Source organism: Aspergillus ibericus, assembly GCF_003184845.1.
Source record: "Aspergillus ibericus CBS 121593 unplaced genomic scaffold BO80scaffold_41, whole genome shotgun sequence".
NCBI classification, from domain to species: Eukaryota; Fungi; Ascomycota; class Eurotiomycetes; order Eurotiales; family Aspergillaceae; genus Aspergillus; species Aspergillus ibericus.
In genome coordinates, this window is record NW_020292139.1 from 228067 (window position 1) to 243380 (window position 15314).

The following is a 15314-nucleotide window of genomic DNA, read 5'->3' on the forward strand; positions in this document are numbered from 1 at the left end:
AATAGTTCGTTAAGCCTCTGCAGGCCCATATAGATCTATCAAACGCAGCATGGCGTGCTCGCTCAAACAAGGCGTGGAATGCAGAACCTCTCTGCTCGCATAACCGTCACCCAAAAGGACCAAATACATATTCTGGAAGCACCGTAGGGGTGAACAGCATGACTCGTTAATCGTGACTTTCGTAACCATCGGCACTTAGGTCCGAAGCAATGCGTCGATGTCAAGACGGCGGTAATAGGAGATGTGGCCCATGGTTTCCCAATAGTGAGCCACACATTCAGTCGATATTAGAATCAGTTGAGATGCGATGAAGGTATCTGTCAGGCCCAGTTAGACTCCAAGCAAACAATCAGACGAACACAGATCGAGCCTACCATCTCTGAAGCCAAGGCCGGCGACATGGCCTCTGCTACGTACTATCCGGGCCCCCTGGAAAAGCGCCTCCTCTGCGATCCGGATAAGCCCCCCTGAGCCAATATCATCCGCCGAGAAGGATATCTCGCCACGGGGAACGTTGGGGTCTCCGGTAAGCTTGATTGCCTCCAGGCCGCATTGTGGGATGGATTCTTCGTCGGAATCGCTTGAATTCTCAGGGCTAGCATGCTCATCCACCCGCTCGCGTTGCAGGAAAAGCAGGAATTCACATCCATGCGCCGAGTAGTCTCCAACCCAAATCCCTTGATATGGCTTCTCTTTTGTGGGCGTGTATAAATCAGGGTCGAGTGTTGCATAGGTCGACAGCGTTTCGCTCCGACCAGCAGTGAATATGGGCATCCCCGTTTGGAAATGTGCCCACCTCTTGATTCGGAATGCATGTTGCGAAACATTGTCCAGCTGTTGAGGCTGGAGGTCCCGTTCCGGTAGCTCATGTTCTACAGCACGACAAACACGGTGTTTACTCGGGATGTTTGACGGGGGCCATTCTTGGTTCGCCTTCAGATCAGCAGGCAGGCTAGTGGAGCACAGTGAAAAGGCATTAAAGATATTTTGGCTTTCAACCGGCATAGCCATGCGTGTCTCGCCGCGTAGATATTGCGGTCGAGCCCCATGACGATTCTTCAACAGGAGGACTGGATCATCTAGCCAGAGACGGACCTTAGGATTGAAGCTTTGAACTATGACATCTGGGTTCAAATCCCAAAGCTGGAACTGATGGGAACGTCGTTCCGCAATGACTCGGTAAGCCTCTATGACTCCCCGTCGGTGATCGTACCGGGCGAGAATTAGATTCCCCGTGTGCTCGATATCCGAAAACCACACTTTATTGCGAGGAACAAACCAGCAAGGGTGATGGGCAATGTAAAGAGTGCGGAACGAGTCAAACACCCCAGGGTCATGTATTGGCTCTGGAAGGTGGGAGTTGACTATGTTCATCCACAAGAGTTCGTTGGTCGCATGTTCAGCCAAGGTGCAGCAGGCGGCAGACAGGCGAGCAAGATCTGGGGCCGATAAATAGGATAGGATCAGCTGAACCAGCTCAGGAGGGAGCTCTAAAAAGGGCGGTCCAATTTCACCAGGGGAGCTGGAGGCCGAGTCCGATAGAGACGCTTGGGGATCGTCCCCCATCTCGGCCGGTCCCTGGTTCCGTTCCTCCACGGCCGGCTGCTTGGAATCCTCATCCACAAGTGCAGCAGCCATCACGAGTCCTCGGGCTGACAAAGCCGAGAAACCAAGGATGACAGGCCAGGCACGAAGCTTCTCGCCAGATAACGGCCTGAATAATAAAGTTGACAGCAAGCGATGGTATAATAAAGATGGGTGGGTTGGGAGGTAAGTGGTTGACGATCTGCATACTAAGTTAGCCTCTCAGTTAGCGAGGGGAAGGCGAGCCCAGCTGGCCTCCCGCATGACATCACCCTTGCAGGCCCCATCCCATCACCTCATCAAGAGCCGTGGAGGGAAGAGCGGGATGTCCATTGATCGCGAGGGACGGTACTCAAGTCTAGACATGCAGCCACATCTCACTGGAGGGTGTATATTGACTGTGTACCCAGAAGCATATTCCAGCGCAAAATCCCATGGTGGTGGGAGGACGGCAAAATGACAGAACGGCAACGGGTGCCCAGGATGGTTTTTGGGCGGGAGATAAGATACGGGCCATCTATCCTCATTGGTCATTCTCGAACAAAAACAATAGTACGGAGTCTGCCACCACTTCGTACCACTAGGTACTATCTGTCTACCTTTGCACATCGCATCCATATCAGCAGCCTCAGCAGGGTAGGGAAACATATGTGGGCCTGAAATACAAGGTATCGAATTCAGAGGTCACCTGACCGGTGCAAGGGCGGTTTGTTTACGCGTTCCCAATCAGGCAGTGACCTGGGCCACGCGTAGGCAGGCACGATGGGCCCTTGCCTATTTGGGAAAAATCACAATACGCCAGCTCCCGGGGTGATTTGCCGTCGCTTGTTGTGGTACCCCGATCATCATTACGACACAGTATATCTATGACCATCTACGACTCCCCGATTATATCATTCTTATTGTCTTAGCCAGGTGCCCCTCCAACATCTTAGCAACTTCTCCCCCACCCCCCACAATACTACTAATCAGGGGCTGAGGGGCTCGTGCGACACTTGACTCACACCAGTTGGACCAATACACAATCGCCATGGACACGAGACAAACTAGGCGAAAGAGACAAAACAGCTCTACATCTGGTCAAGTGCCCCCTTCGCCGGCTTCTACTAAGAAGACTCGCCATGTTGCCTCAGCATCGTCCTGCGAGACCCCTCGTCGGTCTAGCAAGAGAGTTCGGTTCTCAGGCCCGGGCCCTGAGCTGCAACATGGCCTCGACTACTCGACGGGCCTCACTCCCGCCATGTTTCGCACCTCCTTCGAGGAGCGCGCAGAGGATGATCCTCTGACGCGCACTCCCAGCCGCCGCCTACGAAGGCGCTCGACCGCTCTTGCACAGTCTCGCCGCTGCATGAGCTCTCCAAGTGCTGCCGACCCAGCTTCATCGGGGTGTGTAGTACAGTTCACACCCCTGCGACAACTCCTAGACGCGCGGACCCAACGAAGGATCCGGCGGGTAGGGTTGAGTGATGAGATCAACCAGCTGGAGCGCGAGAAACGAGAAACCGCTCAATACGAGAAGACGCTCCAGTCACTACGGCGCGAGCGAGATTCCTTGAAGCATGAGTTGGAATCGGTCAAAAGAATCCAGCCTGTATCGGAGAGTCAACCATCGAATGGTGAAACCACATGGCTGTCACCGCAATCGATAGTTGAACAGGTCGTGTCTGAAAATACCCAACTAAAGGAGCAACGTTCATTCCCTTCACCGGATAGTCATTCTGACCATGACACGATGATCAACACCGAGGGCGAGACAATGATCATCAACGATAGTGGGTGGGATTACGATACAGTGCTGATATCAGATTCGCCAGATTTCCGAGGACTAGAAGCCCGGCGGCTTTTGGTTCCCGACGACTTTTCGCTTCTCAGCCAAGGACATGCAAATGCCGATGCATCGACCCAGGCCTCTATACCGGACCATAAAAGAGAGGCGGAAATAATTGCACTGTCAGCCGACCTCGCAGCCGCCAGAAAAGAGAAAAGAGACCTGTTTGATGCATGCCGTGCCCGAGTTGCTTCATTTGGAGGCACGGCAATTGAGGGTCTTCTTCGTCGATCCTCTCCACCACCAGACTTCCTAGATCAAGTCCTGCCTACCTTGACCCAGACCCTGCATCGCGCTTCTGATGCCGCTCAAGCACTTGACCATATTAAGGAAGAGCTGTCGGGTCTAGGATTTCCAGGAGATAACGCCAACGACATCATCTCTACGATGCGCGAGCGCTTCCGCACAGCACGCCTCCAACTAGAGCGAGCAGTCCCTGGCGAAACTGCCAATGCCAGTTTAGGTGACGGCAATGCAACTCTTGGGGCATTGGTAAAGAGAGTAGAGGTGCTTGTCAAGAATCTTGGAGACGAGCAGACACGACTAGAAGGCTCTGTCGGCCGGGAGAACGCACTCCGGGGTCAATTCGATATTCTGCTGGCTCGGTATGAGGCAGCGTCAAAGAAAATCCAAGACCTGGAAGAATCAATTACAACTTCCGCCGGAGACATGCTTCATACGCGAATGCGTATGCAAGAGCTTGAAGGCGAAGGAAAGGAGCAGGCAGTCAGTATTGACAGGCTCAATGCAGCTCTCGACAAATACCGTGAAGAAGTCAAGGCGCTCGAAGCGTTAGTAACAGAGCTAGAGACGGATAAAGCCAAAAGCAATGAGGCGCACAAGAAAAAGGTGGAGGAGCTGCAGCGGCGAATGGAGGGACAGAAGAGTGCTATTCGTATTGCCGAGTCCACAATTGCAGAGCGAGAGACACGCATTCGAGAACTGGAAGAGATCGTTCAGCAAAATCGCAGCCTTGTGTGTGACCTGACAGCCAAGGTTGAGTCACTTGAGGTCGAGCGCATGCAAGTGGTCCAGACTCTGGAGCAAGGGGCAGCAGAGCAGCAACAGCGCCTCGAACAGGAAGTTGGATCGATGAATGTTCGAGTTTCCGAGCTCAACACGTCGCTCGAGGAGGCCAAGTCAGATATTGAGAGGCTTCGGCGCAGTAACAGTGGGCTGGAAAATCAGCTGCGCCTGGAAGTTGAGGCGAGAGACAATCTATTGGACAATTGGGCTGCGGAGCAAGCGCGGTCATATGCGTTCATGAAGGAATCCGTCAACAACGAGCGACGGAGAGCCAGGGTCCGAGCTGCTAACTGGGAGCTTCAATCGGACGAAATCCAATCCGATAGCTTGAATATCGGCAGCGAACCCATCACACCGGTCAGCATGACAAGATATGTTGATGTGGAGGCTGGTCGGGGCAAGCATCGTAAGCCACTGGATAGTGCAATTGGGATACTCTCCGAGGATGACCTCGAGGATGCTGGAGTTGGTCATATTATGCCGGAGTCGTTGCCTTCTGACCCGGCTGATTTATAGGTTGTTTTCGTGCATTTAAGTCTTGACATATTTGAGTATAAGGATCTGTTCCATGGTGTTTTGGGGCGGGCAGTGCTTGTATTGGAATAGGGTATTCATAGTTATCGTATAGTATGCTGGCCATTGATCAGAAATCAACCGTTCTATCATTCCTTGCAATCCATTTTAGCTTTGACTACCTGGGCCGCGGTTTACGGTGTACGGCGCGATAGGCTGCGCGGGGAACTCACCATCCCAGGCTAGACACCCCATGAACACCAATGAGCTCCAACCCTCAAGTGCGTTAAGCTTGTGGTGCATCCTGAGATGTTTCCAATTGGCCTATACACAGACCCTGCAGGATTGTCCGGTACTTCCATGTCTGGGACTGGTTGCCTGTGACATTCAAGCAGGAAGCGGTGAAATCAGTTGAATGCCATCTGGCAGAGCTGGCGGAGTGAAGCTATCTGATGCATCCAAACACGCCCACCAAGATGTGTCCAGTCTTCTTTTAAGGTTCTTGGAGGTTGGAGCATAGCACTCGTAGCCCCACAGATTTTACTCGGTTAAATTATCATATGGCGGACAATGACTTCGCCGACAGGATGTTTCTGAAAGGGTGCACCAATGTAGACATTTAGGATGGTGATTGTATCTTTCGTCTATGTGAACGTGGTAGAATGCAAGCTGAAGCGATCAGCAGGCCTGTCGGTCTCAGCCTCGGACACGTAGGTTGCTTCAAGCCTAGCCTCAGTGCCGGGCTTTGGTCCTTGCTTGGCTCAAGTCTATTGTAAATTATGCTTCGTGAATGGCAGTGTAGCCGACCGGGAGAGAGCACCGTTAACAGCGGTCTGATGGCTGCTGGGAGTTACCGTGGTAGAGTGCGACTCCCTGCATTATAAGGTTAATCCCGCAGGTGGGGGCGCTTGGATCTCAACCTGGACCAGTTTCTCGTCTCTTTGTTGTTGCCACTCTCTGTGGATTTATCTGCCTTGTAACAGTAGATACCTATTGTTTACTAAATTTGCGGATGGTCTGGAACCGTGCCATGGATACTTCGGCGAGCAGTGCCGCCATGTGTTGTGTGACAGTGTCCATGCCAGAGAGAAAGGGAGGGAGGAGGTCTGTGCAGCGTTGCCCACCGGGGCAATTAACGGAAAAGCACTAATGACATCCTTTGATTATTCCATGAATGATCTAGAAGGGCTAGAATGGCACTAGAGGGAAATTGGTCGACGTTAGCATCATGGAGTCCATCCCTGATCCACCCGGCGTTTACCTGGTCATCGGTCATCCAGGAACTGGCCTGCCTGGCCAGATGAACACCATCCAGCCATGGCAGTGGGCGGACTGGATTGCCACCGGGGGGATGCAAGATCGGTGCAGGCGTGGGAACAAAGTTTGGACAACCGAAAAGCACGATCAAGGTTCAGCTATTTGTTTCGCAGAGAGCTGCAAGCTGGCCTCTAGGGGCGTGGGGGGACGATCGGGACTGCAGGAGATTGCAGGAAGTCCGGCTAATCGGGCTCCATGGCCACCATGACAGTCGCTGGACATGTGAAGCCGTGGGAAGGAAGAGTTTCAGCCCGTAAGAGGACTGTTTCAACTCCCTCAATCGTGGGAGGAACTTTTTGCAAGGAGTGGTCGATTATTCAGTCGATCGCAAAAGAAACGAAGAATCAGCCTGGGGGGTTCAATAGTGCCGGAGACTATTCAGGCCAGGGGCATCCACCGGGCAGAGGGGATGAATATGATTATTTAATAATACCGAAAGTACGTAAGTTGGAGAGGGCGTCGGGAAGCGAAGCATCCTGATCTGAGACGGCGCGCCATCAAAGTGAAGCCGCGGATCCGACCCCTGAGCGCGCTGCCTGAGGTGTCGGGGCCTTGTCTCTCCACTTTGTTTCGCCGTTTCTCCTCCTCCTCACTACTTCTCCCTCCTTCTCCCTCTTCTTCGCTTCCTTTATCCCTTTTCCTTTTTTTCTCTCACCTACTCTTCCTCCGGGCACCCATTCGTTCAGCCCCCAATCACCCTCTCACCGTCCCCTCTTTCGCTCTTTGTTGCTGTCCACCATGGTTGTGTCCCCCGCCGCTGCGTTGTCTCACCAGCATTGACTTTCCCCCCCACCAACGAACCACCGTTTCCCCCCCGTTTGTGGTTGGGCTCTGTTTATATCACGTCACCCGTCCCCCTCCCTTTGGGACGCGTCCAACGTGAATGCCCTCCGATTCCTTCTCAGCATCCGTGCGAAGTGCTGAATCTCCACTTCGCCTGTCCACTTCAGTGTCCTCGACTACATCCACCTCCGACTCCCCTCTCCCCAGTCCTAGCCGGCAAGACCAATACCCTCTGCTGACCTCTCGTTACCGCCACTTGTCCCCCAAACGAGCTGCCATCATGAACGAGGCAGGTGGTCACCCCGGTGTGCGAAACCTCCTCGCTCGATTCGAGAACAATCAGAGCAATACCACCTCCCCGCCCTCTCGGGGTCGATCCCCTGTTGGCTCGGAACATTCCGGCTCAGGTAGACCTTTGTCTAAGGTGCGCGCAAGCTTTGTCGCTGTTGATGGTGCTACTCAGCCGAACCCTCTTGCAGGGCTACGGAGTGTGAGTGGTCGCAGCGACAGCCCTGCCGCCCCGTCCCGGGTCAGAAGCTTCAATTCGGAGGATTTTGAAGGTGGCTTGAAAAGTCCACTGTCCGTTTCTCCAACTCGAAACAGCTTCCCCTTCAAGATTACTGAACCACCAGCTGCAACCTTGGAGACAAAGCAGGAAGAGCTTCCGGAGAAGAATGACCCCGCCCCGGTAGAGCCCGAAAAGCCCGTGGAAGTCGTTGAGAGTCCTCCAGCCCCAGAGCCAACTCTAAAGGTTCCCGAGGTCTCTTCTCCTAAACCGACCAAGACCGTTACCAAGCGACCATCCACCATCCAAGTGAACAAGCCGGCGCCGAAGCCTGCTGCGAAATCCCCGGCGCAGCCCCGCACGCCCACCTCGCCTGCCAAACCCGAAGACAAGGCAACTCGGACCACACGAACTGCCCGTCCAGCGACTACCAGGGCTACAGCCACCGAGGCTCCCAAAGTTGCAACACACAAGCTGAGCCGGACGTCTTTGAACCCTGCAACGAAGCCCGCCACGAGACCCGCACGGTCTTCCATGCCTGCTCGTGACTTGACGAAGCCCACAACCTCGGCTGCTTCTCGCACCACCAAGGTCACGCCGGCCAACACTACTCGCCCTTCGGCTTCTGCAACGACTTCGACTGCCTCCTCTACTGTCAGAAAGGGAGCCACCACAACGTCTACTCTGTCTCGGAAGCCGTCCACAATCAAGAGCTCGACCACTGCGACCCAGCAACGCGCAATTACTCCGACTGCTTCCACCACTCGTAAGCCGTCGTCTCGTCCCTCTCCTCCCACTCACTCCGGAAGCGAACGGCCTCACTCTCGGGTGAGCAACACTAGCTCCAGACCACTTGACGAGGGTTTCTTGGCTCGGATGATGCGTCCCACCGCAAGCTCTGCGAGTAAGACGCACGACAAGGTCGAGGTGAAGAGCCCTCCACGGCCCGCCAAGCCGGCTCGGGCTCCCAGACGTGTCCCTTCCAAGCTTGACACCCGCACCTCGCGCGCCACCAAGCTGGAACCGGGCAAGCCCCTGGAGAAGCGGGCAACCCCTGAACCCGTGAAGTCCGAACCACCACAGGCAAAGGCGGTGGAGGAAGCCGCTAAGGAGAGTGTGGCTGAGACCGCCGTCGTCCCCGAGAAGCCTGTCGAGGTTGCCGAGGAAGTTCCTGCTGAGGAGCCTGTGCAGGCCTCCGCTGAAGCTGTGGCTGAGGAAGTTGCCGTTCCCGCGACGGAGGCTGTCCCTGAGGCCAATGGGGTGACTGAGGATTCGGCTGAAGCTGCTGTGGAACAAGCCACCGACCTTCCGCCAGTTCCTGAGACCGAGCCCGTTGCGGAGACTACGGTGCCGGTAGAAGAGGCGACCAAGGAGTCCACTGAGCCCAAGGCTTCGATCGAGGCTTCCACCGAGGCTCCTGCTGAAGTTGCTGCGGAGGCGCAGTCGAGCGAGGTTGACATTGACATGGGCGTCCTCACCCTCAACTGACTTGCAGAGCACTTGACAAGTTGAAATAGAAATCTTCTCTTCTTATTCGTTTCTCGTGATATACGTTGTTATACCCTTGACAATCGTGATGTGACCAGGTACATACTTGTCCCACGTTTCTCGATACTGATTTTATTCTTGGGCTTTGTTCCTCTTCTCTGCTTCTTTTGCCTTCTTTCCATTCTGATCTCCAGTTATCTTCGGTATCTCGGGTAGGGAGCGGAGCACCTTGTTGGCTGTCGACCAGACCGCCGACGTGCATGTCGGAGCATTGCTGGCGGAGTTGATTCGGATGTGATCTTAGCGATGTGTACGGAGTACTGCATCTTGCATATGTACTGGATTCTCCTAGCATATTACTTAGGAGGTTCTCATTGATTCAGTATTAGTAGTGTCATTCACCTTGAATAGCATTAACTTATACCCACCACTAGAGCGTAGTCAAAGATGCAGATGGCACATCGTGATAGGAGATGCAACCCCCATTGCTTCATGAGCAGATATAGTATTCCAAACATGGATAATCTCCACAAGGACTAAAACTTGCGGAAAAACGTACCCGACAGAAAGCTTTCAGGGCTGCGTTGAGGTCATAGTTCCCTGGATAGGCCATCAGCTCGTATATCATGCCGGGATAGCCGGTGCCAAACTGTTTCTAGACCATGCTGACGTTGGATGCCACTGCATCCCATGCGCCAGACACGTACAGTCTCAAACCCAATTGGATAGCTCTCTGTAGGCGGTCTGCTCTCGAAGTATAAGTACTGTCACAGCACAACATTCAACACCCTCTATCTATACATTCACTTTCAATCCACTGTCACATTAACTCCCTCGTCCTCACATCCACACCACGACAATCACGTCGACGGTCGACAACATCATCCCCACCCACCATGTCAGGTACATTTCCCATCCCACCTACCCCGCCTCCAACTCACCCCATTCAACCAACCCCTCACAGAGCCAACCCCCCCATCAACCACATCTCATCCTCCATCCAACCCCCCCTCCGAACCCCAACCCCAACCCTCAACCCTCCACATCGGCATCCTCCTCTTCCCCGGCTTCCAAGCCCTCGACGTCTTCGGCCCCCTGGACTGCCTAAACGTGATCTCCTGGAAAAACCCCACCATCACGCCCTCCCTCACCCTCTCCCTCATCTCCCGCACCCTCTCCCCCGTCTCAACCCAACCCCCACACCTCCCCTCCGCACTCTCCCAATCCATCCTCCCAACCCACACCCTCACCACCGCGCCCCCCATCAACGTCCTCATCATCCCCGGCGGATGGGGCACCCGCGCCCCCCTCCCCGAATACATCACCTACATTCAACGCGTCTATCCATCGCTCAAGTACCTGTTGACGGTATGTACTGGGGCAAGACTGGCCGCTAGGGCGGGCGTGTTGGATGGGAAACGCGCCACGACGAATAAGATTGATTGGGAGGAGGTGGTTGCGTTGGCGCCGGGCGTGGAGTGGGTGAGGGAGGCGAGGTGGGTGAGTGATTACGGTGGGAAGGTGTGGAGTTCGGCGGGGGTGAGTGCCGGGGTGGATATGTGTTTGGAGTGGGTGGAGGGGGTTTGGGGGGCGGAGGTCGCGGATCAGGTGGAGAGGATTATTGAGTTTAGGAGGTGGAGGGATGGGGGGGTGGATCCGTTTGCGTAGGGTGGTTTGGGGATGGGGATGTTGGTGGTGAGGGATGGATGGCTTGTTGCGGGGGGCAGGGGATAGGGAAGGGAATGGAACGGAACGGGGTGGTAGGTAATGGGTCATATGGGGCATTGGGCGGAAAGATGGACGGCGTTAGGATGATGGGTTATGATAATCTTCCCTCGAATGTAATATCAAGCACATATCTACCCTTATGCTACTGAACCGGAATGTTGAATGACACGTGAAAATAGCGAGAGTAAGATTGCACGCTGGATATAGATAGATGCGGGTAAATCAGACTTCAAAATATGCACAAAGCAATATGAACAAAACCCTGGTATCCCTTGGTGTCTTGCTAAAAGCATGTACAGAACGCAGACACAAACAGCTCATCAAGCACAGCCAGGTAGCTGCAACACATCATAGCTTCTTCTCCAGCTTCCTCAACAGCCGGTTCACCCCATGTTCCACCTTGTACGCATTCTTGACAAAATACTGCGGCCGATGTGGATTCCCCGGGTCCTTCATCGCTTCGCGCGAGTACTTCTGATGGCGGGACGTCGACTCCAGCTCGGTGGGTCGATAGAGCTGGTTGTGGACGTCATAATCGTTGCTCGATACGGAAGCATGGCGCTTCGGTTGCTCGTACGAGTAGTTCGCGTACCCGCCCAGTTGAAGCGGGACGGGAGGAGTAGATGACTCGGTGGAGGTTCTGAATATGCTCTGGCCGTAAAGGTGCGCGTTCGGATCTGTCGGCGGCGGGCCGAATGACATGGACATCTGGGGTTGCGTCGCAGCCGGGTTCATCGGGGGTTGTCCTACGGTGCTGAGGCCGGCGCCAGCGCCGTCACCTGACAGAAATGAAGCAGAGTAGGATGGGAGTCCAGGGCTGGGCATGGATGTCGGAAATGTCCCCGAGAGACCTGCACTGGGTGGGGGCGGGATATAGCTCCCCGGCATGGTATATGGCGGGGCGGGGCCCGAAGGAGGCGAGGAGAATCCTCTTGTTGCCGATAGACCGGGCGTCTGAGATGACGGAGGGAACGCCATCCCGTTGTCGACAGCCGCTGCCGTCGCGAGTCCAGTGCCGGTCTCTGCATCAATCGGGGGAGGAGTCTTCTCTCGGTGTTTGATGGGTTCCGGGGCGGCTGGTGCAGCCGGATTGTACGGCAGAGGAGCGGGAGTTGGGGCGGCATCCTGCTGCTCGCTGGTAACAGCCTGGATGCCCGGAATTATAGGCTGTACCGTTGCCAATCCGCCCAATGGAGGGGGAGGGGGCAGGTTGCTTGGGGGCGTGATAGCTTGGTAGCTAGGCACAGGGTTTGCGACAACCTCAGATTGAGAATTCCGTGTTTGTCCATTTTGGTAGCCGGGATCAGTAATGGCCACAGTCTCCAGCTGCTGGACGACTGAGCTGACCGTGCTTTGCGGTGGAGGCGGGAAAGGATGCCGATCTGTCTCGATCTGTGACTGAGATAGATGGCGCTCGAGCAGGTCTAGGAACTGCGTGACATCATCCGTCGTCCAGAAATAGATGTCCAGTGTGTGTAGACGTAAGAGATTCAGCGAGTCATTGCCAGATAATTGCCATTCATTTGAAATGGCACCTGGGGGCGGCGGAAATGACGGTTGGCCCGAGGGTGGGCTCGGCACTTGTCCATCCACGGTCACAGTGCACAGAGTTGGGAATTTAGTTGAATGACGGAGGTGGATGTTATCGAGAACTATGTGAGGTCAGTACACTGATGGGAGACAAGAGAAGGTCAACTAACCGCCGTTGAATGCATCCTGTTCCGGAGTCCCTGGATTGTTTGCTACTTCGACCCGTATCTTGTTCGCGGCGTTGAGATATAGATACAAATAGCAACCCTTATCAAACCGGTGATGGACAGGCCTGGGAGTCGGCGCTGCAAAGTAGTAATGGATATCGGCAAACCTACCAGGCGGTTAGCCGGAGCTCGAGTGACGAGATGTGATAAGGCTGCAGCTGCTGAGAAGATCAGCGGGGTAGCAGGACTCACACGGTCAGTATACGCTCTTCCCCCGACAACAGCGGCATGATGGGCGATCAGCGTTGATAAGGCCACCCGGGCGTGTAGAAAAGAAGAAGGACACCGCGCAAAGCGGGAATTGGGGGGAGAGAGCGCCATGCTTTATAGCTGAATGAGGGGAATCACACCGGCCTGTAAGATGCCGCGAGATGCAGCGTGCAGAAGCCCGGCGGCTACAGAGCGCTTCGACAGCTTCCTGGCCGATGATTTGCTGCCGCCGGCGAGGCCCCGAACGGCACCAACGCGGCCTGAGGCGGCGAGGCCTCGTCCCTGTCGGTACCGGCAATTCTGTTTCTCCGAAAATTTCATCTGAGCTTCCGCATCATTGGAGATTGTCTGCCCGCGGGACATTGAATCCGATCATTTGCTGCTGCAATCCTCAATTGAGCTGATAGGGAACTAATCCCTCGTGCGCTGCCACAGGTACAGTGAATCTTTTCTCTTCCGCTCCTGGTTCGCGCGCCACTGTTGACACGCCGACCCCAGTCACTTCTCCAGCCCTCGTCACGACCAGGCCCCCGTTGGGCCATCCCTTCCACCTTACGATTCAAAATGTCTCTCGTCAACCTCTCCCATGTCTGTTCGCACCTGAACAATGCCTCCAAGGCTCGTCTTGCCCTTACGTCCATCAATAATACCAAGCTACACCTGAAACTTTGCTTGGCCCTTCAAAATGACGGCCTCATCTCCTCCGTCGTCCGCGGCAGTCGGGCTCCTCCCCCCCTGCACCCCATTCTCGGCACCCCGAGCGCAGTCGACGAAAGCGAAGGCGTCGAACCCGTGACTCAGAGTAACGTCGCCTCACGACGACTCTGGCTCGGCCTGAAATACTGGCAGAGCGAGCCTGTTCTCGGCAAGCTGACGATGGTCAGCAAGCCTACGAAACGGGTGAACATCGACTTGGCGGGCCTTCGTCGTGTGATCCGTGGCGAGCGGAGTAACTCCGTCGAGGGTCTTCGGTCGCCTGGCGAGGCCTTGTACATTTCCACAGATAAGGGTATCATGGAAGCGAGGGAATGTGTTGAGAAGAAGGTTGGTGGCCTGGTCCTTTGCCGGGTTCGCTAAGGGTCTCACCAAGGAGACGGTTGTTTTATCTGAGGTTTTGCATTTATAGCGGAGTTTGGTCAGTCACTGTGTCTTATCCCATGCTTTGTGTGTTTATGTTGCGACTTTGGGATGGAGACCTTGTATAGTAACATAAGTGACTTCATGTACTATTTACCATTTTTGAAGGACCCGGTTGTTTCTCAACTATTCATTGAGTATTTCCGGTATGAATAATCTGTTCAGGATCTGGTGACTGTTAGTCATCCTGTTCATCAGGCCGTGGTCTTGTTTTGAATAGAGTTTTGTTGCCCTAAACCTGCCACCCAACTGATCAGAGGCAAGCCAGCTATTATCGGAATCTGGCTGAATGGTTGGAAAAGACGTTCTGGTGCTCTAGCCAAGGCCGCTTACGATTACAATAGATGGCTTGTCCTATTGACTCCATCTCTTAACATGCCCTCACGAGCGAGGAACTTACTTCTTTCTACTTGAACATAGCAAGAGCAGGGGATGACCGATAGCTTGCTGATCAGGTTCGGATTGCCACCGTTGGAATGACGAGACTCAACGGGTATCATACCCGCAGCACGCTCCCTCTACCACCGACCTGGTTTACTCCGTAGATCATGCTGATTGCGTCCGGCAGTGTCTGCTGACACTATTCTAGTCTCCATGCACGCGAACACTTGGTCATGGCTATCTCTTTTGCGGCGGTTGTCTCGGTTCGTACCGCTCGGCGAATGAGTACATCGGGTGTTTAGAAGCTGCCTTACGCCTAGGACAATGTCGTGGCTGCGCTGATCTAAGCAACGCCTTCATGGAGTACTCACGCGTACGAGGAGACTCGTATTGCTCGACTTTGCTAGTTCGAGGGACATCCATTTGCCTCCAGCAAATCACTCCATGCGAGATACCATCGGTAATAGTTTCCTGTTGACGGTGCATGGGCTGTATCTGCAAGTGCTGCCGTTGAACTGTGCAGATGAAAGGGCGGCAGTCCTTCTAGATGTTGGTGATAGAATTCGGACTAAGCCTAATATGAAGTCCATGTTATGCTGGAAACAAAGGTGTGTGGTAGATGCAAGCCAGCAACATTATCTCCGGGCTATCCGGATCTTTGCTCGACATCACTGAGACAAATCAGTTCATCATCTGTACATCGGACGATATTGGTAGCAAGGAGGCGCAGGTCAAGACAAAGCAGGTATGGTCTGGGTAGCACTGTGAAACCATGGTGGTTAGGGAAGGACAACCCCAGGCGTTTGCGTGAGTTTGACAGGATAGCATCGGACGAGCATTGAAGTAATATCAGACGCCACGAATCATTCACACTTCTTTCGCGGGAGGTTACCTCAGCGACTTCCCGTTGGGTCGCAATAATGTACGCCATACGCATCCCGGCAGTGTCTCACAGCTGGTGCTGGATCAACCTGATCGAATCATCGCTCCAACCTGAAAGAAGAGAGCTTTTCTCGCTTGTCCTTCCCCGATTACTTTTGTCCAATTTGTCTCCGTT

The 15314-nt window shown here is 54.3% G+C and overlaps 6 protein-coding genes across 6 annotated transcripts; 4 read left to right on the forward strand and 2 right to left on the reverse strand.

Moving 5' to 3' along the window:
- Nucleotides 1-195: 195 nt before the first annotated feature.
- Nucleotides 196-1566, reverse strand: BO80DRAFT_363013 (F-box protein; the record flags this gene model as incomplete). Its single annotated transcript, XM_025716081.1, has 2 exons — nucleotides 196-317; nucleotides 375-1566. 2 exons carry the CDS (start codon nucleotides 1564-1566, stop codon nucleotides 196-198), a joined length of 1314 nt encoding a protein of 437 aa, XP_025572173.1.
- Nucleotides 1567-2451: 885 nt separating this feature from the next.
- BO80DRAFT_427910 (uncharacterized protein) lies at nucleotides 2452-5093 on the forward strand. Its single transcript, XM_025720130.1, has one exon. It carries the CDS (start codon nucleotides 2615-2617, stop codon nucleotides 4952-4954), a length of 2340 nt encoding a protein of 779 aa, XP_025572174.1. The 5' UTR covers nucleotides 2452-2614; the 3' UTR covers nucleotides 4955-5093.
- A 1593-nt stretch (nucleotides 5094-6686) lies between these two features.
- On the forward strand, nucleotides 6687-9466 carry BO80DRAFT_427911 (uncharacterized protein). The gene has a single exon (XM_025720131.1). The coding sequence runs from the start codon at nucleotides 7152-7154 to the stop codon at nucleotides 9042-9044; it is 1893 nt and encodes a 630-aa protein (XP_025572175.1). The 5' UTR covers nucleotides 6687-7151; the 3' UTR covers nucleotides 9045-9466.
- A 399-nt stretch (nucleotides 9467-9865) lies between these two features.
- Nucleotides 9866-10712, forward strand: BO80DRAFT_496024 (DJ-1/PfpI family protein; the record flags this gene model as incomplete). Its single annotated transcript, XM_025723993.1, has 2 exons — nucleotides 9866-9947; nucleotides 10009-10712. The coding sequence occupies exons 1-2, from the start codon at nucleotides 9941-9943 to the stop codon at nucleotides 10710-10712; spliced, it is 711 nt and encodes a 236-aa protein (XP_025572176.1). The 5' UTR covers nucleotides 9866-9940.
- Nucleotides 10713-10867: 155 nt separating this feature from the next.
- BO80DRAFT_413878 (uncharacterized protein) lies at nucleotides 10868-12848 on the reverse strand. The gene is made up of 3 exons (XM_025718076.1): nucleotides 12722-12848; nucleotides 12473-12636; nucleotides 10868-12424 (listed from the first exon to the last, which is right to left on the reverse strand). The coding sequence occupies exons 1-3, from the start codon at nucleotides 12757-12759 to the stop codon at nucleotides 11121-11123; spliced, it is 1506 nt and encodes a 501-aa protein (XP_025572177.1). The 5' UTR covers nucleotides 12760-12848; the 3' UTR covers nucleotides 10868-11120.
- Nucleotides 12849-13082: 234 nt separating this feature from the next.
- Nucleotides 13083-14014, forward strand: BO80DRAFT_182704 (mitochondrial 37S ribosomal protein uS8m). The gene is made up of 2 exons (XM_025714035.1): nucleotides 13083-13174; nucleotides 13238-14014. Exon 2 carries the CDS (start codon nucleotides 13304-13306, stop codon nucleotides 13814-13816), a length of 513 nt encoding a protein of 170 aa, XP_025572178.1. The 5' UTR covers nucleotides 13083-13174; nucleotides 13238-13303; the 3' UTR covers nucleotides 13817-14014.
- The last annotated feature ends 1300 nt before the right edge of the window (nucleotides 14015-15314 follow it).